At 45.0% G+C, this 24,967-nt stretch overlaps 1 protein-coding gene across 4 annotated transcripts in view; it reads left to right on the top strand.

Annotated features, from left to right (window-relative positions):
* The window catches only part of CACNA2D3 (calcium voltage-gated channel auxiliary subunit alpha2delta 3), a 938,743-nt gene that overhangs the window by 498,073 nt on the left and 415,703 nt on the right, over positions 1 to 24,967 (top strand). For all 4 annotated transcript variants that reach the window (XM_050781062.1, XM_050781063.1, XM_050781066.1 and 1 more), the window contains 2 exons: positions 5,186 to 5,275; positions 14,333 to 14,446. In XM_050781062.1, the coding sequence (XP_050637019.1) occupies positions 5,186 to 5,275; positions 14,333 to 14,446 (204 nt within the window). The remainder of the gene's footprint in view (positions 1 to 5,185; positions 5,276 to 14,332; positions 14,447 to 24,967) is intronic.

Below are 24,967 nucleotides of genomic sequence, written 5' to 3' on the forward strand. Positions count from 1 at the left end.
TGGGTTCATGCCATTCTCCTGCCTCAGCCTCCCAAGTGGCCGGGACTACAGGCGTCCGCCACCACGCCCGGCTAATTTTTTTTTTTGTATTTTTAGTAGAGATGGGGTTTCACTGTATTAGCCAGGATGGTTGCGATCTTTTAACCTCATGATCTGCCTGCCTTGGCCTCCCAAAGTGCTGGGATTATAGGCGTGAGCCACCGCGCCGGCCAGTTTTTTTTTTTTTTTTTTTTTTAAAACCTGAGTTCATAGGGCGTGTATACCAATTGCCTCCACACAATAGCAATGATATGATGGCAGTAAACATAACAATTTCTGGATCTTACAATGACCACAACTGGGAGTAGAGAAAAAGAAATCTGTAGTGATGAAGATGATGCAGGGCAGTCAGCCAGGCCCCTTCCTTCACTTCCAGACACGACCCTTGGGGTGCACATGGTTGGGGTTGATCATCAGCAAAATCACAAATTCCTCCGTGCCATGGGTCGTCAAAGCACCGGCTGTTAAAGCCTTGAGCACTGAGAGCCTGCTGTGTATAAAGTGCTGTGTTCAGTCTAGCACAGGTGCGGTAAACGGATCGCACCGTATAATGGCTGTGATTAAGAAGGGGAAGAGGGGCATAGAGGAGAAGAGGAAGATCATTTTAATGCAGGGGAAGCTTTCATGAGGTATGGTTTCGGTAGCCAGGGTCATTGGTTTAGTTGTGGTAATCATAAGGGATCTTTTCAATTGAGTGGCCCACATCAGCTAAAACTGGTTAAGCAGAGGAGCAAAAGTGTTGGTTCACTTACCTAAAAGGCCAGACATGCCTGGATCTAGGGGCTCAAGCCTTGTTGTCGCCATCCTGTCCTGGCTCCTCCATGTGGGCTTTGCTCTCGGCAGCTGTTACCTTCATTCAGGTGAGCACCTCCTGTGCTGTGGCAGGATGACTGCTGGCAGCCCTAGGCTTCCTCTCAGCAATCCACATGGAAAGAGAGAGTCCTTCCTCCCACATGCCAGCAGAAGTCCAGGAATTGGCTCACTGCCCATGCACGACTGTGGCCCTTGGGGTGGAATTCATAGACTGGAAAGGTCTGATAAATCGTCCCACTTCTTGATTTGGGAGGGCGGGAGGGAGAGAGACATTAGCTTCTCTCAAATCATGTGAATTATGGGTTGGTGGAAGAGAAGGAAAATCAGAAGAAGGGGAATTGATGCTGGGCAGGCAAAACTCGCACATGTCCCTGGGTCCAGGCCTTAGACCTTCCTCTGACTCACCATTAGTCCATGGCTTGAGGGAAGGAAGGTCCATTTTAACCCCTGTCTCTGGGTCAGTGCAGTCCAGTCGCACTTTCTGCAGTGATGGCCATGTTCATTAATTGGCAGTGTCCAGTGCAGTAGCCACCAGCCAAATGTGGCTAATGAGCACTGGAAATGAGGTTAGCACTACTGGGGACTGTATTTTTAATGTTAGGTAATTTTATTGATAATTAAATTTAAATGTAAGTTCTATGTGTGGCTCAAGGCTACCTAACTGGACAGAGCAGCTCTTAATGGAGGACACATCATGGGAGATAGTTCCCTGGGAGACAAGAGCCGGTTTTGTGCAGGAGAGTTGGGCAGAGGGCTAAATGCAAGCTCCGAAGACGAGGTTGGTGATCTGGGTCAGGGTGTGGAGGAGGAGAAGAGGGAGTTTGGACATGAGAGAGAGAGGAGAGAGAAAGGAACACAGAGAGTCCTTTATCGGTGGCATCATTTGGGAGTCCTTAACTTGAGAAAATAGTTTTTCCATCTAATATATGTACCAGGAAGAATCAAATTCACAACTGACGTTGTTATAAAAGCTGGCCGGGCGCGGTGGCTCAAGCCTGTAATCCCAGCACTTTGGGAGGCCGAGGCGGGCGGATCACAAGGTCAGGAGATCGAGACCACAGTGAAACCCCGTCTCTACTAAAAATACAAAAAATTAGCCGGGCGCGGTGGCGGGCGCCTGTAGTCCTAGCTACTCAGGAGGCTGAGGCAGGAGAATGGCGTGAACCCAGGAGGCGGAGCTTGCAGTGAGCCGAGATCGCGCCACTGCACTCCAGCCTGGGCAACAGCGTGAGACTCCGTCTCCAAAAAAAAAAAAAAAAAAAAAAAAAAAAGCTAATTAAGGGGAACTCCGTAACATGTTGTTACATTTGATCTAAATGTCCAACTGTAAAACATCAACCATTGCCTGAAGTGCCACATAAGCTACACATAGATGAAAAGAAAAATTAAATATTGTGCAGGTTATTTTAAAAAATGCTGTGTAGGCTGGGCCTGGTGGCTCACACCTATAATCCCAGCACTTTGGGAGGCCGAGGCGGGCAGATTACAAGGTCAGGAGATTGAGATCATCCTGGCCAACACGGTGAAACCCCGTCTCTACTAAAAATACAAAAAATTAGCCGGGCATGGTGGTGGGCGCCTGTAGTCCCAGCTACTCGGGAGGCTGAGGCAGGAAGATGGTGTGAACCCGTGAGGCGGAGTTTGCAGTGAGTCAAGGTCACGCCACTGCACTCCAGCCTGGGCGACAGAGTGAGACTATTCTGTCTAAAAAAAAAAAAAAAAAGAAAAAAGAAAAAATGCTGTGTTAACTTGCATGACTGAGTACAATTAAAGGCATTTGGTGGAAATGACATCAGGCAAATAGAATAAACTTGTAAAGGCAGAGTCTGGCCACAGCTTTGTGAATCTAGGGCCAGTTAATGACCAGCCTCTCAGTGAGCTGTGTGATAGGTGTTTCATCATGCTCCATATCCCTAGGTGGGTGCAGGAGGGTGTGGGGACCACCGCGAGTTGACACTTTCAGAGCCTAAGTCCTCATGGTGGTCACAATCCTGATTTCCACGGGGGGATGGTTGTTGATGAAGGCAGACTCCTCTCCTGCCCAACTGCAGCTGGGATGCCTGGCTTCCTTAGACTCGGTTAATTGCCTAGATTTGTTCACCAAGCGTTCCTGGAGGACCTGCCATGCACTTGGCATCCTGATGGGCCTTGAGAACTGGGCAGGAAGAAAAGAGAAGCACAAAGCTTGGCTCCTGGCCCTGAGGTTTGCCTAGTTCCCTGGCCCTCAGCATTCCCCTCCCCCATCACTCAAGCCGTTTGATCATCCCCTGAAGACTTAGCTCCCACCCAGGAGCAGAGATTAAAGTGAGCATTCTGGAGCCAGACTGCCCAGGTACATGTCAAGCCCATGGCAAGTGCCTGGCATACAAGATGCTCAAAAAAAAAAAAAAAAAAAAAAAAAACCCACAACTTTTATTTTGCTAATTTAGAGAAACAACAGGTATACAGCAGAAAGAGGAAGGGCATTAGAGTAGGTGAAGCTGACCTAGATTGAAACCTGGGCCAGGCAACTAGGTGGTGTGTGTATTTGGACACAGTTCTTAGCCTCAGTCTCTCTATCTGTAAAGTGGCATGATGGAACCTCACATGATTGTCATGAAGACTCAGTTGCACTGTATTTTTTTAAGGGCCTAACACCAGGCAAGCTTCAATAATGGTGGCTGCTCTGATGGGCCAGAGGGCAAGCAAGGTTGCTATGAAAGTGGAGCGGGCCAGGGAAGAGGGTCTTGTGGGTTGTATATGTGCCCGAGGTGAGCCACCAGTTTCAAATTCAGCCTCAATTCATGTTAGGCCCAGGTGTCATTCAAACCTTTTTACCATGAAGAACCCACCCAAACTTTGGAGTTCACATTGGCACCATCTTGCTGGCAGATCTTCTGTCCATCTCAATGACTGGGGGCTCCTACTGCTTCTAAGGGGACCCAGGGAGAGACAGAACAGCATCTTAGAACAATCAGCATGCCCTAAGATTTGTGTCTATGATCCATTTTGATTCCATGATCATTTTGGGGGTCCTAAGGCAGTGTGGCCCGTTAGACACATCATGAATGGGTTTCACCATCTGAGTGCTGATGGCATGCTTGGGGCATTTTTGGGTCTTAGGGCGTGGTAAGAGAAAGAAAGCCCTCCTTAGTAAGTAAATCATAGGTGGATATTTTCCATGAGCTCATTCTTCCTGCTCCTCTCCCTCCTGGTGACTCCTCCAGCCAGTTTCCCCAGCGGACAAAAGTGGGGATGCCTTTGGGGAGAGAATAATCCATTTCAATAGAAAAAGCAAGGGGTTCAGAATGCAGTGACTGGAAAGCAAAGCCAGGCCGTGGTGCCACCGTGGGTGTGGGCTTTGGGTGTGAGCTTTTGAGTCACTCATACATGCGTGTATTCCTGGACATGCATTGTGTGCACTGACCTGTTCCTGGGCATGAGCCTGAATTCACTCTTGCACCTTTGTCGGGAAACAGAAATGTGTGGGGTTTGCATTTACTTTCTTTTGTCCCCTTTAATCTCCAGCTGATGCTGAGCTTCTGCAGAGCAAGAAGGGTCTTAGGGCCTACTCTGGAAGAACCTCACTCCCATTCTCCTTATTCCTTGGAGCTCTTTTGGATTTCTAGCCTGTGTCTCTGTTGTTATAATCGTAGTTTTCATGTTGTCATCCAGTCTTCATCGCTGCTCCTTAGAGCTATCTACTGAGAACTTTCTGTGTGTATCATACTATGGTAGATATGAAGACAGAGTAATGCTGTATCTTAAGAAATGTCACAGTCTTGGGTGGCGATGGAGTTTAATTATGCAGTGCTCAGTGAAACGTGGATCTGAGTACCTGATGGCAGCATGGAGTCACAAAGGAAGCATTCTAGGCTAGTCGCAGAGGCTAATGGTCTGAGAAGAGGGTTATGGCCATATGAGATTTGAAAAGTAGATGGGAGAGAGTGTGGCAGGGGAGCCAGAGAATGGATTGAGAGTGGGTTCCCAGTGGAGGGGTGCATATGCAGAGTCCTAAATGTGATCAGGAGTGGGAGAGTAGGGGTAGGAGAGAAAAAGAGTCACCAACAATGAAACTGGAGAGGAAAGTGGCAGTTTTAGATGAATTAAATACTTTTCACCAGAGTTCAATTGATTTTCCTCCTAAACTGTAACTGAAGCTAAACCATGAATATTGAAGGTGAATTTTACATTGAGTAAGTTCTTATGTTTTGAATGTAGAAGGAAAAAGTAAATTATGACTGGTTGGATCTGAGAATCATTGGTCTTGCCATGGCATACATCTAATTCATTCAAGGTTGGTGTTTCACATAACAGGACAGACACTAATGGATTTTCTGCTTTGTTGTTTCAGCACTTCAGGGAGCATCTGGACAAACTTTTTGCCAAAGGAATTGGAATGTTGGATATAGCTCTGAATGAGGCCTTCAACATTCTGAGTGATGTAAGTTCCTCTTTGATTTGCCTTTCCCATCCCCTGGAGAATAGATGGGTGTTGTTTTAAAAAATTGTGGGCCAGGCTGGGCGCTGTGGCTCAGGCCTGTAATCCCAACACTTTGGGAGGCTGAGGTGGGCGGATCACGAGGTCAGGAGATCGAGACCATCCTGGTTAACACAGTGAAATCCCGTCTCTTCTAAAAATACAAAAAATCAGCTGGGCGTGGTAGCAGGTGCCTGTAGTCCCAGCTACTCAGGAGGCTGAGGCAGGAGAATGGTGTGAACTTGGGAGGCGGAGCTTGCAGTGAGCCAAGATTGTGCCACTGCACTCCAGCCTGGGCCACAGAGGGAGACACCTTCTCAAAAAAAAAAAAAAAAAAAAAAAAATATATATATATATATATATATATATATAAAATAAAATGTGGGCCAGCTGTGGCCGACACTGAGCAGATCTGCAGGCATGGGATGGGAGAGTGAGATTGGCTGGCCATTTAAGTCATCTAGGGAACCAGGTGCCAGCCAGTGAGGTCAAACCAGAGCAGAGTGGGGAAGAGAGAGTGCTAGGGTATGAAACCATGGAAGCAGCAGGAGCCAAATTGAGTAGCGTCGTAGAGACACTAATGAGGGCTTTGACTCTGTGTGGAGTGGAAAGCCACTGGGGGGTCTAGGCAAAGAATGACATAATCTTGAACTCAATAGCATTTTTCGGGCTGCTGTATTTAGAAGCAACTATAGGAGGGCAAGGACATTAAGTTATCTGGGTAAAGAAAATGGTGATTTGGACTAGGGAGATAGCAATGAAGATGTTAAGAAGCAGAAAAATAAAAACCACTCAAGGTATTTTAAATAGTAGGAGTTTAATTCAGGCAATTGATGGCCTAAGGGATGGAAAAGCTGAGAAACCAGAGAATGAAGCAATCCACAGATTAGCATCAGCGGGAGGCATCTCCTCTGTAGGGCAGGGGGTACAACAGGCAGGAGGGGTGACATCAGAGCCGAGTCACTGTGGCCATTCAAATAGGAACAGAACTGGGGAGGAGGCTACCCAAGAAGAACTGTGACCATAGAGGGAAGGATCTGACCTGTGGAAGCTGGAACTATGGAGGAGACACAGTTATAGCCAGAAAATGCCTATCCCCTGAGAGTGTACAGAAATTGCTTAGAAATACCTTGATTCCTTCCTTGCTTCCTTTCCCCTTTATGTGATCCTTGTCAAAACTGATGGGGAGCTTGAGAGCTGTGGTTTGCAGGAAGAAGGCATGGGATAGTCTGAGAACAAACAGGCACTACATGGAGCAACATCACCTTGAGGTGTCAAGCAGGAGCTGGGAGACCAGCAGAGGCTCCCAAGGCCTTGCTGCTGTTGGTCTCCAGGCGGCTCTGTAGGTCAGGCTGTTGTCATTTTCCAGGTGAGCAGGCAGAGGTCCAGGCAGGTGAGTCATTCACTCCACAGTGCATAACTTGTATTGTGGGTTAGTTACACCTGACTCCAAAACTTGAGTTTTTACTGCTCAGCTATACTGGCCTCTCAAGAAAGGCTAGGCCCTAATTTCTAGACTCTGTTTTACCAATAGTACCTGTTGCCATGAAGATGACTATTTAGATCTCAGTCCTGAGCCAGTGTCATGACTGCAGGGGAGAAGAGAAAAGTAAGGAGAGAAGGTGCCAAGTCAACTTCCTCAGTACAAATTCAAAGCCCCTGTCACCTCATGAGCTCCAAGGGGCTGTTGGCTACAAGATGTAAATACTTATGTAAGAGTCCGTGTTTTGGACAGTACCTCTCTGTTGACAGCAAAGTAATAGTTTTAGTGACACAGCCAGCCAGGACAGAGGACTAGGCTGCACTTTAAATTCTGGTTTGAAACCTGGGCAGGTGCCTTCTTAGGGCTTGGGTCTCTGCATCTCAGCAGGCTCTTTCCAGGTAGTGATATTGAAAAGACTTGTCACAATTTGACAAGTCACTTTCATTTTATCTCAAAAACCTAGTGGTCAGAGCCGGGGGAGACTTCTCTGACCTGTGGAGTCCCTTGTTTGGAAGGCTGCCCTGCAGTGAATTTCTGTTTCCCTGTTCTCTGGCCTAAGTGGTGAAAGAGAAAGGGTTAGGAGATGGTTGTATGGTTAAGTCTGTGGTCCCTGGAGTAAGGCAGGCTGGGCTGAGAAGCCTGACTCAGCCAGAGTTTGCTGTGTGGCAAAAGTGTGATTCAGTCTCACCCTTATTTTCTTCATCCGTATAATGGGGATAGGAATTGCCCTGCACTGGCCATGTAAATTGCAAGGCCCCAGGCAAAATGAAAATGCAGGATTTCTTGTTGAAAGTGATTGAGAATTTTAAGGTAATGGCAGCAAAACGTTGAACCACGTGTGGAGCTTTCTCAGTGTGATCTTGTGCAGCTGTGCATGTCACACACCCATGAGGCGGGCCTGGTGGTCCCTTTCTCCTGGGGTTGAGAATCAGCCTGATGAGGCAGGACCTGGATCCCATTCAGCAGTGCTGAGCTGGGTGAGAAGTGCCCGCTGTGACCACTGAGACCCCAGGTCTCTAGACACAGCTCCCACTACAAATGCTTTGGTTCTCCTTGCCCAAGTCCTCAGGAGTGTCTGCTGCCCTTCATCTTCCTCTGTTTTCTGTTCCTTGCCCTGGTACCCTTTCTCTGTCTATCCCTTCCATCTATCACCCTTGTTCTCAGACCTCTCTAAGACATTATTTCCCATAACATGCCCAGTTTAATGCTGCCCTGCCAAGGTACTCCCACATGGGGGTTGTGATCAAGGTGGGGAGATGCCATCCTTCTCTTGCAGACTCACAAGATACTTGTGCATATCAAAGGCCTTGAGAAGTCCTGCAGTGAACAAACCTTTAAAAATGTGTTTACCCACACTTACTAACCCAGGAACACTTTATATCATATCATCATCTCCATATTGGCATCTTCTAGAAGTTACAGCTCACCAGCCATATTTTGGGGCATAATATCATTATATACTCCAAGAAGGTGTATTCACACTTTCACAGGGACTACTAAGACCGAGAGAAATCACCAACACCTAGTGGACTTTTTTTACCCTGAATCTTTGTGAAGGAAGCATTTTTGAACAGGAAAACCCTCCATACCCTTGTAAAAACACCTCTGGAGTCTGGTCAGTCAGATAACCAGATAAGCTGAATGCAGATCTTGGAAAGCAAAAAGCAGAATAAATGTTTTTTAAAAAACACAATAGGCCAGGCGCGATGGCTCACACCTGTAATCCCAGCACTTTGGGAGGTCGAGGTGGGTGGATCACCAGAGGTCAGGGGTTCGAGACCAGCCTGGCCAACATGGTGAAATCCCGTCTCTACTAAAAATACAAAAAAAATGAGTCAGGCATGGTGGCAGGCACCTGTAATCCCAGCTATTCGGGAGACTAAGGCAGGAGAATCGCTTGAACCTGGGAGGCAGAGGTTGCAGTGAGCCGGGATCATGCCACTGCATTCCAGCCTGGGTGACAGAGTGAGACTCCATCAAAAAGAAAAAAAAAAAAAGAACACAACGATAAATGTTACAGAATGTCACTGCTTGAGATTGGTTGGTGGTTAGCACTATATTTGAGTGCACATTTATCTCATAGGGCAAAACATTTCATATCATCTCTTGCCAGTGGGCTTTTAAATAGCTAAACTCTTTGACAAACACAGAGGTGGTTAATCTCCCATGAAAATGAAGCTTTATCTATTAATATTTTCTACTTCATCAATATGACCTTTAAGTGATATTATTATCTTCCCGTGTATTATGCCTGCCTTTGCAAGTCAATATGAAATAAAAAGTTACTTCTCTAACACACATGCACACGCACACACACGCGCACGTGCTTAAAATTGTGATTGTGGCTGGAGCTTAGAATGGTTCAGAGGTTACTATAATTAAATGGAGTTAATTCTGTCTTACAGTTACCTGCATTTCAGTTTCGGTATTTGCTTAGATGACTTAAAGGCTCGCAGTTGTTGATACAAATGGCTTTGAAAGGAGCATTCAAATAAACTTCTAAGCCCCTTCGAGCTATTGATCTCTGCTGCATTCATTAGATTCTGTCAGAACACAGAGCCAGTTTGCTACAGTAGTTAGCATCTACCTTGTCATGTGACAACTGCAATTATCGTTTTTGGCGATGAATGTGATCTTTGCAGTGATTACCTTTTAAAATTTTTTCTTAGCCAATTAAATAAAATTCGGTGACATTTCAAAGACTGTTAATCACAACCAAATGCTCTAAATGTCAGGATGCATTGAAAATTTCACTGCTAACTGATGAATCACTGAGCTAATTGTAGTTCATCATCAGGCCCTTGTCATTGTTATTATTATGGAAAACACTTTCATCACTCTCGCTATTCAATAAAAAAAAAGTTTTAGACAAATATGAAGAGAAAAGATATTACTCATCAAAGCATTTGAATTTAATTGCATTCTTCAAAATTCACCAACTACAGATTGCAGCAGAGAATACCAGGGACTCAACCAGAGAGGAAAGTAATGTTTTTAAATAAACAGCTCCTGGCAGCTCTTTATTCGAGTCCGCATTATTCAGATAGCTTCTTTTCTCCTCTCTTTCTTTCCATGTGTTTGGGAAAATTTTTCCAGGATATTTTCAAATGAGTTCATGAACAATGATGGCCCTAGAGCATTCTGGGGTTTTTTCCCCCCTCTGAAGCTTCTGTGACCTGAAGCATAGATTACTTTTATGCCTTGGCTTGTTGCTGGATTTATTTAATGGTGCGAAGGCTGTGTTTAATGCAGTCTCCCCAGAACATCTCCAGAACAACCTGTTGATGAGACCAGGCTACAAGGCTGTTTTTTCTTCTGCAGTAAGGACAGTGTCTTAGCAGCTTCCCAGAGTTGGAAGGACGGAGTCCAGATATTTATTGACACTGAAGTTTGGTTGAAGATGGACCTTTTAATGGGAGAGGAGGGAGGGGGCTTGGCTAGGATCAGGTAAGAATCCTAATCTTTCTGTTGAGGGTTGGCGAGCATAGCAAGGGAGACATTTTGAGGTCAGGGGTTCAGTCTTAGGGTGTCAATTGTCCTTTGATGCTTTCTATGGAAGAATTGATGGGTCTTTCAAGAAGTTCCTGGAATAAGCAATGAGGTTATTTGCAAGTTTGACCTTCCTGGGCAAGCATTTTCTGAAATAGTAAGTTACGTTGATAAAGACAGTAGAATAGTGGTCGCGTGGAAAGCTTTGTGGTGTGATAACTGGAGTTTCCAGGTGTTTCTACCTACTAACACGACAGTGTCATGGGCTGTGTCTGCTCATTAACTCAATTGCACATGTACAGTCAGAGTTGCAGGGGTGGCTCCCAGGGCCAGGACTAACATGAGGAAAGTGTCTGGGGCACCACATGTAAGGAGCACGCACCCTCAGGCTCACGGCCCTGCTGACTCCCCTGTGACCCTGAAACCCTAAAAGGGATAGAGGAAGTAGAGGCAGGAGGAGGAGATGAACACTTTTGGAACCCCACCACCTATCCATTTGCTCACTGACGTTCCTGTATTACCGAAAGGCCATATTGTGTGCTAAATTGGAGAGTAGATTCTAGAGCCTGATGGTCTGGATTCAGATCCCTGCTATGTCAGATAGCAGCTGTGTCACCTGGGGTAAGTTAGCTCATCTCTCTGTGCCCTAGTTTCCTACCTGTAAAATAAAGATAACGATAGTGTTGCAAGACTTTTCCTTAGCTCCGCTAAAGACAGGATCCTTGTCACATGACCCTGAAAATTTAGGCTTGCAGAAGTTTGAAGAGTAAGAAAATTGGGATTTATTGGACAAAAAGGGAAAAAAGGGAAACGGGTACTAGTCCTGCTAGTACATGCTTCTTCCCACCTCACAGATTGAATTCCAGGTTCCTCACAGGAAGAGGAGGGACCAGGCTCCACCCCGCTGCAAATGACTCACCCTTCTGTGGCTCCATCACAGTGTGCATTCTTCCCAGTGTGCAGGCTGGTTGGAGTTTTACCAAGGAGCCCCTCCCACCTGGCTGTCTCAATAGTACCTACCTCAGAGGCTAGTAAGGATTAAGTAAGTTTGTGTTAACACATGTAGACTGGCATATAACAAACATTGAACGTTTAACCTGTGGTGTACCAACCACCTAAGGAGGTTGTTATTATCTTATCTGTGGAAGAATGAAAGCTCAGGAAGGAAGCTTATCCCAGACACACAGCTGTGTTGCTGAGATGACACCAAGTGCTTTCCTCTATGCCCTGTTACCCCGTGCATGATTTGAGTTGGCTTTGCTGTGTCTCAGTATGGCCATAAGGAAATTCCACTCATCCATTTATCTATTTATTCATCTATCCAGTTATGTATGGTCTTCTCTCAAGTTACTGCAACTTCAGACTCCACATCAGATGTCTAAGTGCATGAAGACTAGGCATTAATATCTTTAATTTGAGACCGGGCGCGGTGGCTCACGCCTGTAATCCCAGCACTTTGGGATGCCAAGGCGGGCACATCATGAGGTCAAGAGATTGAGACCATTCTGGCCAACATGGTGGAACTCCGTCTCTACTGAAAGTACAAAAATTAGCTGGGCGTGGTGGCGCTCGCCTGTAGTCACAGCTACTCGCGAGGCTGAGGCAGGATAATTGCTTGAACCCAGGAGGCAGAGGTTGCAGTGAGCCGAGATGGTGCCACTGTACTCTAGCCTGGCGACAGAGCGAGACTCCGTCTCAAAAAAAAAAAAAAAAAAAATTAAAAAAATCTCTATCTATCTATCTATCTATCTATCTATCTATCTATCTATCTATCTATGATAGATAGATAGATAGATAGATAGATATATTTAATTTGAATGCTTTATCAGCTCTCATTCACCAGTGGCCAGCCTGCAAAGCCAAGAGTAGCCACCATCCCTCCCCAGTGTCATGGTTTAGTAGATTGAACTTGCCAGGCACACTCCCACTGAGTGCCTTTGCACTTAATGTTTGCCCTTCCTGGAATATCTTTCCCTCAGATACTCACATCCTTCAGGTATAATTCAAATGTCACCTTCTCAGTGGTCTTCCCTGACTATGGTTTCTAGAGTTGCCCCATTCCATTTCCTGTCCTTCTTTGCTTTCTTCTTTCCCCACCCTTAACATCACCATTATCAAACATACAACGTAGTTTACTTATTTACCTTGTATTTGTGTGTCTTCCCAAAGAGAATACGAAGCTACATGAGAGAACGGATTTTTGTATGTTTCATTCCTAGTGCTGTGTGGGCACTTAGCAAATAATTTTAGAACAAATGAATACACTTTGCAGATTTTAATAGAGAAGGTTTTTACTTACTGAAGGTTGAAGATTTTTTGTGTGTTTCCCATCTCTCAGCATTGACATGTAATTGTGGGGTTTTTAAAGGACTTGGTGTTACTTTCAATTTGCATCATTAATAGCATTCATTAAGGGAATTTTTCACCCCAATTCCAGGGAAGGACATTCTGCTCTGGCAACCATATTCAGTCACTCTAGCTGCCTACCGCCCACAAAGACTGAGAGCTTCTAAAATCTTATATAAAGCTGAAAGTTGAAGAAGTCCAGGGCTTTACATACCAGTGAGCATAATCTTAGAACTTCAGCATGCCATGCATACCAACATATAAACTAATACATAAGTTTACATGCCAACAATATAAATTTGAAATGAACCCCTATTAAGAAAATACTTGGGCTTCTCAAGTGAATTGTCATGTTACTGACTTTATATGCCTAAAACCTCCTAGATTTTATTATATGCTGCATTCTGTACTCATCAGATCCACTCAAACTAGCCTCTTTTAGATTTTTGAAAGAGATACAGTCTCTTAGGTAGCCTGTTGCTTGTATAATGTGTCCCTAAAACATTTCTGTGCCAACTCCTTTGGGCTTATTTCCTAAAACACAGCCCATGCCTGAAGGTAAGAGAGGTTGTGCAATCCTAGACTCTTCTTTCCCACCTCGTGTATTTTTTGAAATCCCCCTGTGATTTGTATTTAGATCTATTGGGGGGGAAAAAAAAGCCAAGCTCGATAAAGTATTAAAGATATGTATTCTGCGCCAAATATGAATGACCATGTCCTGGGGTACAGCCTCAAGGGTTCCTGAGAACATATGCCTAAGTTGTCGTCATGTTACAGCTTGGTTTTACACATTTAAGGGAGACAGAAGTTACAGGCAAAGACATAATACATGTAAAGTATACATTGGTTCAGCCTGGAAAGGCAAGACATTTCAAAGGGGTAGGGGACACTTACAGGTCATAGGTGGATTCAGAGATTTCTGACTGGCAGTTGGTTGAAAGAATTAAGCTTTGCATAAAGAGTTGAAGTCAGCAGGAAGAAATCCTCCAGTTAAGAGGGGTGTGGAAGCCAGCGTTTTGTTATGTAGATGAAGCCTCCAAGTGAGAATAGATGGCAAATATCTCTTTTCAGACCTTAAAAGATGTTAAACTCTTAGTTAAATCTCTCCTGGATTAGGAAAAGACCTAGAAAGAGAAGGAGATTCTCTAGAGAATGCAAATATCCCCCCCAGGAGAAGACTTTATAGGGCCATTTCCAAATAAGTTAAATAAATATATTTTGGAGCAAAATACCTTGATTTCCTTCAGGGCCTGCTATCTGCCTTTCAATGCTATGCCAGAGTCAGATTGCTACAAAGGGTCTGTTTTGTCAGTCTTATGATTGTGATTTTAACATTAGTGCTGATCAGTTCTCCCAAAACTCCAAAGAGAGGGGGTATAGCCAGGCATGTCTGACCCATCCCCCACTTCCTGGCATGGACTGAAGTGCTTGTTCAGATTTCTTTGGGATTCCCTTGGCCAACAGTAAGGTCTGTTCGGTTGGTTGGAGGGCTTAGAATTTTATTTTTGGCTTGAAGATCCAATTTGTCAGAGCAAATACGGTGATCTGTGTGGAAAGACTTTTTGTGTAGGTTGTTTTGGTGGTGGACAGTGTGCTCTTATTTTAAAAGGCTTTTTTAGCCCATGGCCTCATGTCTCTGATTTTTCACTGATACACAGAATTATCTGATGTGTATACCATTTTGAACTTATTTCTTTCCCTAGTTCAACCACACGGGACAAGGAAGTATCTGCAGTCAGGCCATCATGCTCATAACTGATGGGGCGGTGGACACCTACGATACAATCTTTGCAAAATACAATTGGCCAGATCGAAAGGTAAGTTGATGCTGATCCTGTCTGTGCAGTGGACTCCATTGAGAATCTTTACTGTAATCTCCAGCTTGTCCATGAATATTTGCCCCATGTAGACTTAATCTCATAATGATCTATGTGTCTCAATTTAATTTAATTTAATAATTGTCTTAATACTTAATTTAATACTTAATTTAGGAGAGCTAAATAATTAAACATGAGGCCAAAGTACATAAGAAAGCGGCAGTCTTTTATTGCAAATATGCACACACTCTTGGGCGAGGTTCTCCGGTCCTCAGGTATGGGGCCAGGGAAGTCACGCTGGCGCTCTCGGGTGAGGTTCTCTGGTCCACAAGTAGGAGGGGCCAAAGAAGTCACACCGGCTCCTGCCGGCAGAGGACTTTTATGCATTGGTACTGGAAGGGGGAGGGCAGTGTGCGGGATAAGGGCATGATAGGGGCGTCTCCATAGGCGTGGCCAGGTAAGTTTTCGATGTCTTCGGATTGATGTCACCTGGCGCATGCTCGGTTGATCTGCATCTTCCCAGGCGTGGGCTGCATTTTCCCGCGCGCGGGAAAGTTGGTGAGGAAGAACCCAGAAGCAACATGGATTGTGCCTTCTTGTTCACCTTCCTCCATCTTGTCCTTTCTCCCTCACCCAAACACTATGGTTTCTCAGCCTTGTGTTTTTTGGTTGACCAAAACTGAATACTGGCTTTTCTTGTCTTCAAAAACGAAACTTTTGGAGGAGAGAAGAAACTTATAAAGACATATGGGACTTATTCCGTGAAAAGATGCATTGTGAAGTGTGCTTCATCCATATTGGGCTGTGCTTTTTTTAATTTTTATTTTCCCTCGAGGCAGAGCTGCATGTTGAGCCCCACATGCAGAATTGAATGGTGAAATCGGCCATGGTAGCCCTACAGGCCTCTCCTTTACATAATGTGTTTGTATAGTTCCTCCCACGGCCCCCATTACCACCCAGAAACCTCTCTATCCCTCACTGCTGTTCCCCACCATTGTCAGAACTTATCTGGAGAGTTCCATGACATTCTTACACATATACATTCTCTTCTTTATGAACTTCCATGTGAGGGTGCAGGTAATAAACTCACATAAAAACCCAATACGATTCAGCATTGTGTTAAAGTGAGATGATGAGCAATGTCTGAGCAGTCATCTTTCTCCATTATTTGGAATGTTAGCTATTCAGTAGAGAATTGTACCATGCTGTAATTGACAATCTTGAAGACTGTAAAATCGGGAAATGAATTCAGGAGAGAGAAAAATGATCTCAAGGCTGGAATGTGATTCCTATAAAACAGTAGTTCTCAAACTTGAGTGAGCTTCAGGATCACCCAGAGGACTTGTTCCTCTACAACTTCTGATGCAGTAGATCTGAGTGAGGCTGAGAGTTTGCATTTCTAACTAGTTCCTGAGTGCTGCCGAGGCTACTGGTGGGGAACCACACTTGTGGAACTACTGCCACAAGAAATAGCCCAAAGAGTAGGGTTTGGATACTCAGCAGGCTTTGCCATATTGCTGCCCTCTATTGACTTTTACAAGGACCCATTTCCTCAGCTGAATTCAGTGCACAGGTGTGTGTTTCTTGGTTCATATTCTGTCTTAAAAACTGTCAATTACCAATCAATATTAAAAGTCAAGATATTTGTATTAGTCCATTTTCACACTGCTATAAAGAACTGCCTGAGAGTGGGTAATTTATAAAGAAAAGAGGTTTAATTGACTCACAGTTGTGCATGGCTGGAGAGGCCTCAGGAAACTTACAATCATGGCAGAAGGGGAAGCAGGCACATCTTACATGGTGGCAGGTGAGAGAGTGAGTGAAGGGGGAAGAGCCTCTTATAAAACCATCGAATCTCATGAGAATTCACTCACTATCATGAGAACTGCTCCCATGATCTCATCACCTCCCACCAGGTAACTCACTCAACATCTGGGGATTACAATTCAAGATGAGATTTGGGTGGGGCACAGAGCCAAACCATGTCATTATTCTATAACGTTTTAAAGTTGTAGTTTCTCTCATAAGGAGTTACACCTGCCACTTTGGGGCCAACATTACTATGTGACAGGGCTGCTGATGGAGCTGAGCAGCAGCTGTCCCCATTAGGCAGCAAATGCATGCGTCCTTTGAACGTGACCCTCATCACCACTCTTCATTTCCTGTCAGCCCACTTCACTCATATGGTTTCCCTCCCACAGGTGTGGAGTTCCTGACCACTGCTCTAGGGGAACAGGTACTTGCTGTTCCCCAGCCTCTGGGGATTTGTTCCCTTCTTTTAGGTTTGCCCTGAGCCTTCCCTCTTCTCCTCCAGCCAGAGGCCATTTGTCCTTGCCTGAGCCCTAAACTCAAAACTCCCTAGGAACTGTCTTAAGGAAGTATAGCTTTGTGTCCAATACGATAATTGTTTCTGGACCTGTCTTTCATCTTCATTCTTTGGTGATTCCAAGAGAACAGGTTCTCTACTTCTGAGCAATCCTACTGCCTTTCACTATATCCCATCCTGCCAAGAAGTGTGGCGTAGAGGGCCTAGGGTACCTGCCTGAGCCCTTCCCCCTAGTGTTTATGTCCTGTGTGATCTGTTCACCTTCTGTGTGGGCAGGACCTGTGGCTTGTTTTTAAATCTACAGGATCTGTGGCTTTTAACCGATGGAATCTCATATAGGTGAAGGGTTTTGTTTCAAGTCAGCTGATTTTTTAGTTAATCAGAAGGGATATTATCTTGGGTGTGCTTTCTTTCTTTCTTTTCTCTCTCTCTCTCTCTCCCACCCCTCACCCCTTCCTCTCTCTCTCTCTCTCTCAATCTTTTAAGTTCTGGGGTATATGTTCAGGTTGTGCAGGTTTTTTATATAGGTAAACATGTGCCATGGTGGTTTACTGTACAGATCATTCTATTACCCAGGCATTAAGCCCAGCATCCATTAGCAGTTCTTCCTGATGCTCTCCCACCCCACAAAGGTGCCTAGTATGTGTTGTTTGCCTCCATGTGTCTATGTATTCTCATCATTCAGGTCCCACTTATAAGTGGGAACATGCGGTGTTTGGTTTTCTGTTCCTGCATTAGTTTGCTGAGGATAATGGCTTCCAACTCTAACCATGTCCCTCCAAAAGATGTGATCTTATTCCTTTTTATGGCTGCACAGTGGTATATTTACCACATTTTCTTTATCCATTCTATCACTGATGGGCATTTAGGTCAATTCCATGACTTTGCTATTGTAAATAGTGCTGCAGTGAACATACCCATGCTTGTATCTTTATAATAGAATGATTTATATTCCTTTGGGCATATATCCAGTAATGGGATTGCTGGGTCAAATGGTATTTCTGCCTCTAGGTCTTTGAGGAATCACCACACTGTCTTCCACAATGGTTGAACTAATTTACACTCCTGGGTGGGACTTATTTAATTGAGAGTCCTGGAAAGAGGAACTGGACCCTGCACGAGGGCAAAGAGACTCTTCCTGATGGTGTGATACTATAGGCAGCCTTGAATGTGAGATTGGCCTCCAGCTGACAGCCAAAAAAAGCCTGGACCCTCAGTCTTGTAGCAAAAAGAAATGAATTCTGCCAATAATCTAGTGAGCTTGGAGGCAAATTCTTCCCTAATCAAGCCTGCAGATGAAAATACAGCCCAGTTAGTACCTTGATTGCAGACTTCTAGGATCATGAGCAGAGGACCCAGCTTGTTTGTGCCCCAACTCCTGACCCACAGAAACTGTGAGATAATAATAACTGTGCTGTTTTAAGCCACTACATTTGTGGTCATTTGTTATGTAGCAGTAGAAAACTAATACAAGAAGCAAGGAAAAGGGAGAAAGGGAAGGAAATAACTTACATAGCAATGCTATAAAGCATCCCCAAATCTAGTGGCTTAAAATAACAATAATTTATTATTTCTTGTGATTCTGTGGGTTAACTAGGTGGTGGTTCTATTTCACGTGGTGTCAGATGGGGTACCTGGTGGAGCTAGGAGCTTGACTGTCTGCCTCAGTTCTCCTCTCCATGGGCTTTCTCTCCGTGTGGTGTCTCATTCTCCAGGGCAACCCTGTGTGTCCACTGTCCTCAGTACAGTAGCCTGGATTACCTTACAGTGTAGCAGCTGGGTTCCAAGAAAGGGAAAGCAGAAGGAAGTTGGTGAACAGACCAGGGGAGCATTTGTGAGTGCCATTTGTAAAAGCCCCTTACCATCCAACAGGGCCTTCCTCCAAGCAACTGCTTAATAAAGCATTTTAGAGTGAGTTGGAAGAAGGAATGCATTATTGGTGATTTAACTGTGAGCCTATGAAGGCAGCATCATGATTGCTTATGCAATGTGTCCCTTGCCAGTATTTCATTTCTGAGAACAGAAATGAGGAGTTATTTATTCATTTATTGGATGCCATTTACTTTTGCCTAATATCCATTGGTTATGACTTAACAGCAGCTCTTACACACTTGGAATAAAATATGAACTCCAATATGAGAGGAACTCGTTCCAGGACCTGCTCAAGAAATAAAGCTGCATTCACTTAAATTAGAAAAATGGCTATGCCCACCATCTATGTAGTTGCTCTTCCAAGTGAACTAAAAAAAGGAAAAATCATGGAATTATTTATCATTACCTCCCCCTGATGCACAAGACAGAGAGGCAATAGCCGGATAGGTAAGAAAATAATTAGCCAGGTTATTTAAAGGAGAGGTTGGCAAACTGTGGTCCATGTGCCAAATCTGGCCCATTGCCTGCTTTTGCAGCTTATGAGTTATGAATGATTTTCACATTTTTAAATGTTCAAAGAAACAATATTTCATGACATGAAAACATTATATAGAATTCAAATTTCAGCGTCCATAAGTAAGGTATTATTTTGACATAGTCACACCCATTTGTTTACTATTTTCTATGGCTGATGGCAGAATTGAGTAGTTGTGACAAAGACCAGATGGCCCGTGAAGCCTAAAAAATTTACTATCAAGCCCTTTAAGAATATGTTTTCCCACCGCTGATTTAAAGGAGCCTTTGAAAAATTTAGACCAACCAGCGTATTGCTGAAAGTCATTGAGATACCCTCAGAATTTCATGACTCTGCTGAATTCAACAGAAGATGGTAATGACGGTTTCTCCCTATTTTTCCACTGCTTTTTCTACTTGAATACACGATTATGTTAGTCCATTCTGCATTAGCATAAAGGAACACCCGCGGTTGTTGTAATTTGTAAAGAAAAGTGGTGTATAGGGCACATGGTTCTGCTGGATGTACAAGAAGTATGGTGCCAGCACCTGCTCTGCTTCTGGTGAGGGCCTCATGCTGTTTCCACTAATGGCAGAAGGTGAAGGAGGAGCAGGTATGTCACATGGTGAGAAAGGAGGAGGAAAGAGAGAGAAAAGGGGTGGGGCCAGGCTGTTTTTAACAATCGGCTCTCACATGAACTGTTAGAATGAGAACTCAATCATTACCATGGGGCAGCACCAAGCCAATCATGGAGGATCCACCCCTATGACCCAAACGCCTCCCACCAGGTCCCACATCCAGCATTGGTGGTCAAATTCCAACATGAGATTTGTAGGGGGCAAACATGCAAACTGTATCAGTTACACTAGCCAGATAATAAATGATGGAGGGCTGGGAGACTTGATGCCAAATACTCCTTTTCATGCTGTAGCTTCTCTTACCAAAATGTTTAGCAGCCATTTCTCCTTTTCTGTAATGAGTAGTTCTCTTTTCTTTCACTCTCTCCTTGCTTCTCTATCAATGCTACCATCAAGACTGGGATATCTTACATGGTGATGGGGTTGACTAGAGGTAGAGTAGGCTGCAAGGCTGCTCAGCCTTGGCCTGGAACGTTGGAATGTAGGGTCTTTATAAATGCTAGACTTGACTGCCCCTTGAACCCGGTTTTGGTGGTGACACAGACACAGGACAGAATTTCACAGCTTTCAGGTCACTGTGGTAACAGTGAACAAACACCCTGGAAAGAATTAGGCTTCCTCTGCAGAGGCTTGGGAAATCAGAGTCTCCCTATCTCAGTCAGCTTGGGTTGCTATGACAAAATATCAATGACTGGGTGGCTTATAAACAACAGGAATTTATTGCTCACAGTCCTGGAGGCTGGAAGTCTGAGATCAGGTTGCCAGCATGGTCAAGTTCTTTTTGAGGCCCCTCTTTTGGGTTGCAGACTGCTGCCTTCTTGTGGTACCCTCACATGGCATTGAGTCGAATGAGGAAGCAAGCTCTCTTGTGAGTCTTATAAGGACACTAATCCCATTCATGAGGGCTCCACCCTTATGACCTCATCTAATCCTAATTACTTCCCCAAAGCCCCAACTCCTAATACCATGATCATGCAGGCTAGGATTTCAACATACAAATCTTTGGGAGACACATTCACTCCATAACACTGTCTGTTACTGTGGGGGCAGAGTTGAGCTATCCATAAATTAATAACCCTTATTTTGCCTTGTGTTACACTTTAGAGAGTGAGAATTTGACCTGTAACTGTCAAATAACAGAGCACATCCTAACTTGTTTCTACTGTAGGTAAAATAATGACATACTGCCTAGGTGTGCAGGTGGATGGTGACTCATCCACACCTGTTAGATTTCACTGCATGAACTGACCCTCACCTGCTTCTGATTTGAGTCACAGAAGCAGTACTAGAATGTTCTATCTACTTCCTCTTCATTTCCCTGAACCTGAATTTTCCTCAATTAGCTAATTTTTTTTTTTTTTTTTTTTTTAAACAGAGTCTTGCTCTGTTGCCCAAGCTGGAGTGTAGTGGCAACATGTTCTTGAATCACTGCAACCTCCACCTCCTGGGTTCAGGTGATTCTCCTGCCTCAGGCTCCGCAGTAGCTGGGATTACAGGCGTGTGCCACCACACCCAGCTAATTTTTATATTTTTTAGTAGAGGTGGGGTTTCACCATATTGGCCAGGCTGGTCTTGAACTCCTGACCTCAAGTGATCCACATGCCTCGGCCTCCCAAAGTGCTATAATTATAGGCGTGAGCCCTCACGCCAGGCCTACTTTTTATATTTTTTATAGAGATGGGGTTTCATCATGTTGGCCAGGCTGGTTTCGAACTCCTGGTCTCAAGTGTTTCACCTGCCTACCTCCCCAGGTGCTGGGATTACAGGCCTGAGCCACTGTGCCTGGCCCTCAATGAGAGAATGTTTTAAACCAATTTCTTATACTCCAATTTATAAAACAATACTAATGATAGCTAATTCCTACTGAATGCTGAGTGTCAGAGACTGTTCTAAATGCTCCATATGTATCTAATTCTCACAGAAACCTCATGAGAGGTATACTCTCGTTATCGCCTTTCACAGTTGAGGAAACTGAGGCATGAAGAGGCTACATTCAGAATTCCCTGACTTGCATTTGGTGGACCTGAAATGACCACTCCAGCACTCAAATGCTGAGCCTAGACCCTTAAGCAGGATGCAGACATCTTGAGAGCTAAACGAGGTAAAATGACCATAGGTCAGAGGAAGAGCTGTCCACACTCTATACATTGTCATCGGGACAGTAAGTCCATTTCTTTGGCCTCCCGCCCCCAAGTACAGGAGGGTCTGCAGAATGTCAGGAACTCCGTGATCTCAGAACCCACTGGGGCTACAGTCAGACAGCAAATTGTGGGGCCTCAGGATGAGGCTCTCTAGATGTGATTAAATGATTTTCCTCTTCTAAAAGGACAGGAGAACGTCAAAGGTGAATGCGATTTCAGTGCTGTGTACTGTGCATTTTATTTTCAGTTATCTCGAGAAAAAAATAAAAAGGCAAGGATGGTAGCTTTGAGGCTATGTGAGAGGCTCAGGGCTGCTGGAGGATCCTTGGTGACCTGGTGGGGACTGCAAGGAGGGCAGAAGCAGCTCTTGGTTTGAGGATAAAGGGATGCCCTTGATCATGGAATGGCTTGGGGGACCTGGCTTGGAGCACTTTTGGAACCTTGTTGGAAATGACTGTCCTTTGGGCTGGTGTCACATGCATCTCCGAGGAGGAGCTGACTTGGGGGTTTTGTGCCCCAGGCCTCCCCCGCGGTATAACTTGGAGGATAAAGCCTCAATCCAGCCTTACCCTAGTGGCCTCTGGGGTGCTGGAAGGCTTAGTGCTGCCTTGGCGCCTCTGAGGTTGTTTTCTAAGGTTCAGGAATCCCCTCTCTCCTGATCGTTCCATGGGGCATGTGCCATTCTGAGGGCCAGAGTTCCTGAGCTGATTCAGGGGTTATTCTTTTAAGAACCCAGCCTTTCAATCATCTTAAGCAATTTGGGAGGAAGGCTTTGTTCTTTCTTCCCCATTAAACTGCATTGTTCTCTTCTCTGACTTTCAAATCATTTTACATAGCATTTTCTTTGCTGGCAGAGGGAAAAAAGGGAAGGAGGTAGCCGTCTTAGGGTAATGCATTCATGCAACAAGTATTTATTGAGGGCCCTCTGTGTCTTGCAGTCCATTGTAATGAAGCCCAGAAGTAGGGGGCTAAGACACCTCCCATGAAATCACATAGGACAAATAACAGATCACAGGTAACAGCAAGTGAAAAGATCAAATCATTTAATCATAAGTCTTCTGAACAAGACAAACAAGAACCTGAGACAGAGAATGGATAATGGCAGGTCTCCTAGACAGGGTGGTCAAGACAAGCCTCTTGGAGGAGAGCATGTGTGAGGGAGAGGAGCTGGATGGGGAAGGTATTCGTGGCAGAGGGAACAGTAAGGTGGATGTGTATGAGGAGCAGGAGGAAGTGCAAATGGCTGGAGCCCAGTGGACATGGGAACAGGGTGATAGGGAGGCTGGCAGCACAGGCAGCAGCCAACTTCTCTGGGCTTCAGTGGGCACAATGAGATGTTGGGGTGTGATCCAAGGGGGCAGTGAGGAGCCATGGGAAGGTTGTTTTTTTTTTTTTTGAGACCAAGTTTCACTGTGTCATCCTGGCTGGAGTATAGTCATGTAATCATGGCTCACTGCAACCTCCGCCTCCCAGAGTCAAGCGATTCTCCTGTCTCAGCCTCCCAAGTAGCTCGGATTATAGGCGGACACCACCACACCCAGCTAATTTTTGTATTTTTAGTAGAGACGGGGTTTTGTCATGTTGGTCAGGCTGGTCTTGAACTCCTGACCTCAAGTGATCCGCCTGCCTTGGCCTCCCAAAGTGCTGGGATTACAGGTGTGAGCCACCGTGCCTGACATATGGGAGGCTTTTGAATGGAGAGGAGTGAACTGACTGTTTTCAGAAGTGCTCTCTGGCAACTGTGTAGGGAGTTGGCATAGGAGACATGGACTTGGGCTGCATGTACCGATGGTATTAACTCTCCTCATCACAATTGATTTAAAAGGGTGGGGAGTGTAGGTGGTAGACCCTTTCACTTCTGTGAATGCTCCAAGATGCTCCTATTTCTCACTGCTATTTCATTCCAGGGGTCTCTTGGGTACTGACATTTCTCTCTTCTCTTTTTCCCTCCTTTCCTCTTCCTCTTTATTTCTCCTTCTCTGGCTGAAGTCACATTTGGTCCAAAAGTTTTGAGTGAGTTTGTGTCATTGCTGTGTTTTTTCAAGGGTGATAAATCCTAAAGCTGTCTCAAGAAAATAGGAACACTCATTTCTCATGGTCAGTCAACGGCATGACAGGAAAAGGCATTTTCAGTCGCTGTGGTGAGAGCTCATGCAGGTCCTCCCTGCAGCCGAAGGGGGAGTTGAAATGGTTCGTTGTCTCCGGTTTATTTTTAATTACTTCTGCTGATATTAGACATCTTGTGACTCCAGCAAGAAGAACATGACAAGTTAGGAATGAAGCCACTGATGCACGGCTGCTGCCAGCCATTGAAAAATCGCTTCATGTCAGGGGCCCAAGACAGACACGTGGTACTTCCCCTGTCATGGAAAATGTGGTTTCTCTTCCTGGGCTTGGCATTGGGGCCTTGGGCTCCATCCAGGTGCTGCTGACCTCAGAAAGAAGGTGGAAGGACAGTGTGCATTCTCTTCAGGTGACACCCACCATCCTCTAGTAAATGGCTATCTAGGTAGCCACTCTTAAGGGAAGCCTCCTCCTCTCCTGGTGTTGGGGAAGAGTCAAACACTCTGTTGCTTTAGCTCACTTAGTAATGCTTAGCCCCACCCAATGGGGAGCACTTCCTGTAGCATTCTTATTTTGCACATGAGGGAGCTCAGAGGATTTAAGTCCCTTGCCACTGAGCTCACAGCAATGAAACTGGAAGTCTCCAGTTTCATATCCATATCCAGCTGTCTCCATATCCACTACTCTCAAATTGTAGCACGTTGGAGTCACCGAGGGGTTGGCAGTGGGGGGACTTGCCAAAAGTGATTCGTGGGCTCCATTTTCTGCAGACAGGACCCCAGAATCTGTGTTCATAGGTGGCTCATGGACCATGTTTTGGGGTTATGAGGGAGTTTAGGGTGCCTTCTGGGACTTGGCAAAGAGTATTTGTCCAAGCCGGAGCATGTCCAGAAATGCCATTCAGTGTGATTATATTCCCAGTGAATTGGGCAGGGTCCAATTAGGGACAGGCACCTACCAGTTATT

This window comes from Macaca thibetana, chromosome 2 (genome assembly GCF_024542745.1).
Source record: "Macaca thibetana thibetana isolate TM-01 chromosome 2, ASM2454274v1, whole genome shotgun sequence".
Lineage (NCBI taxonomy): Eukaryota > Metazoa > Chordata > Mammalia > Primates > Cercopithecidae > Macaca > Macaca thibetana.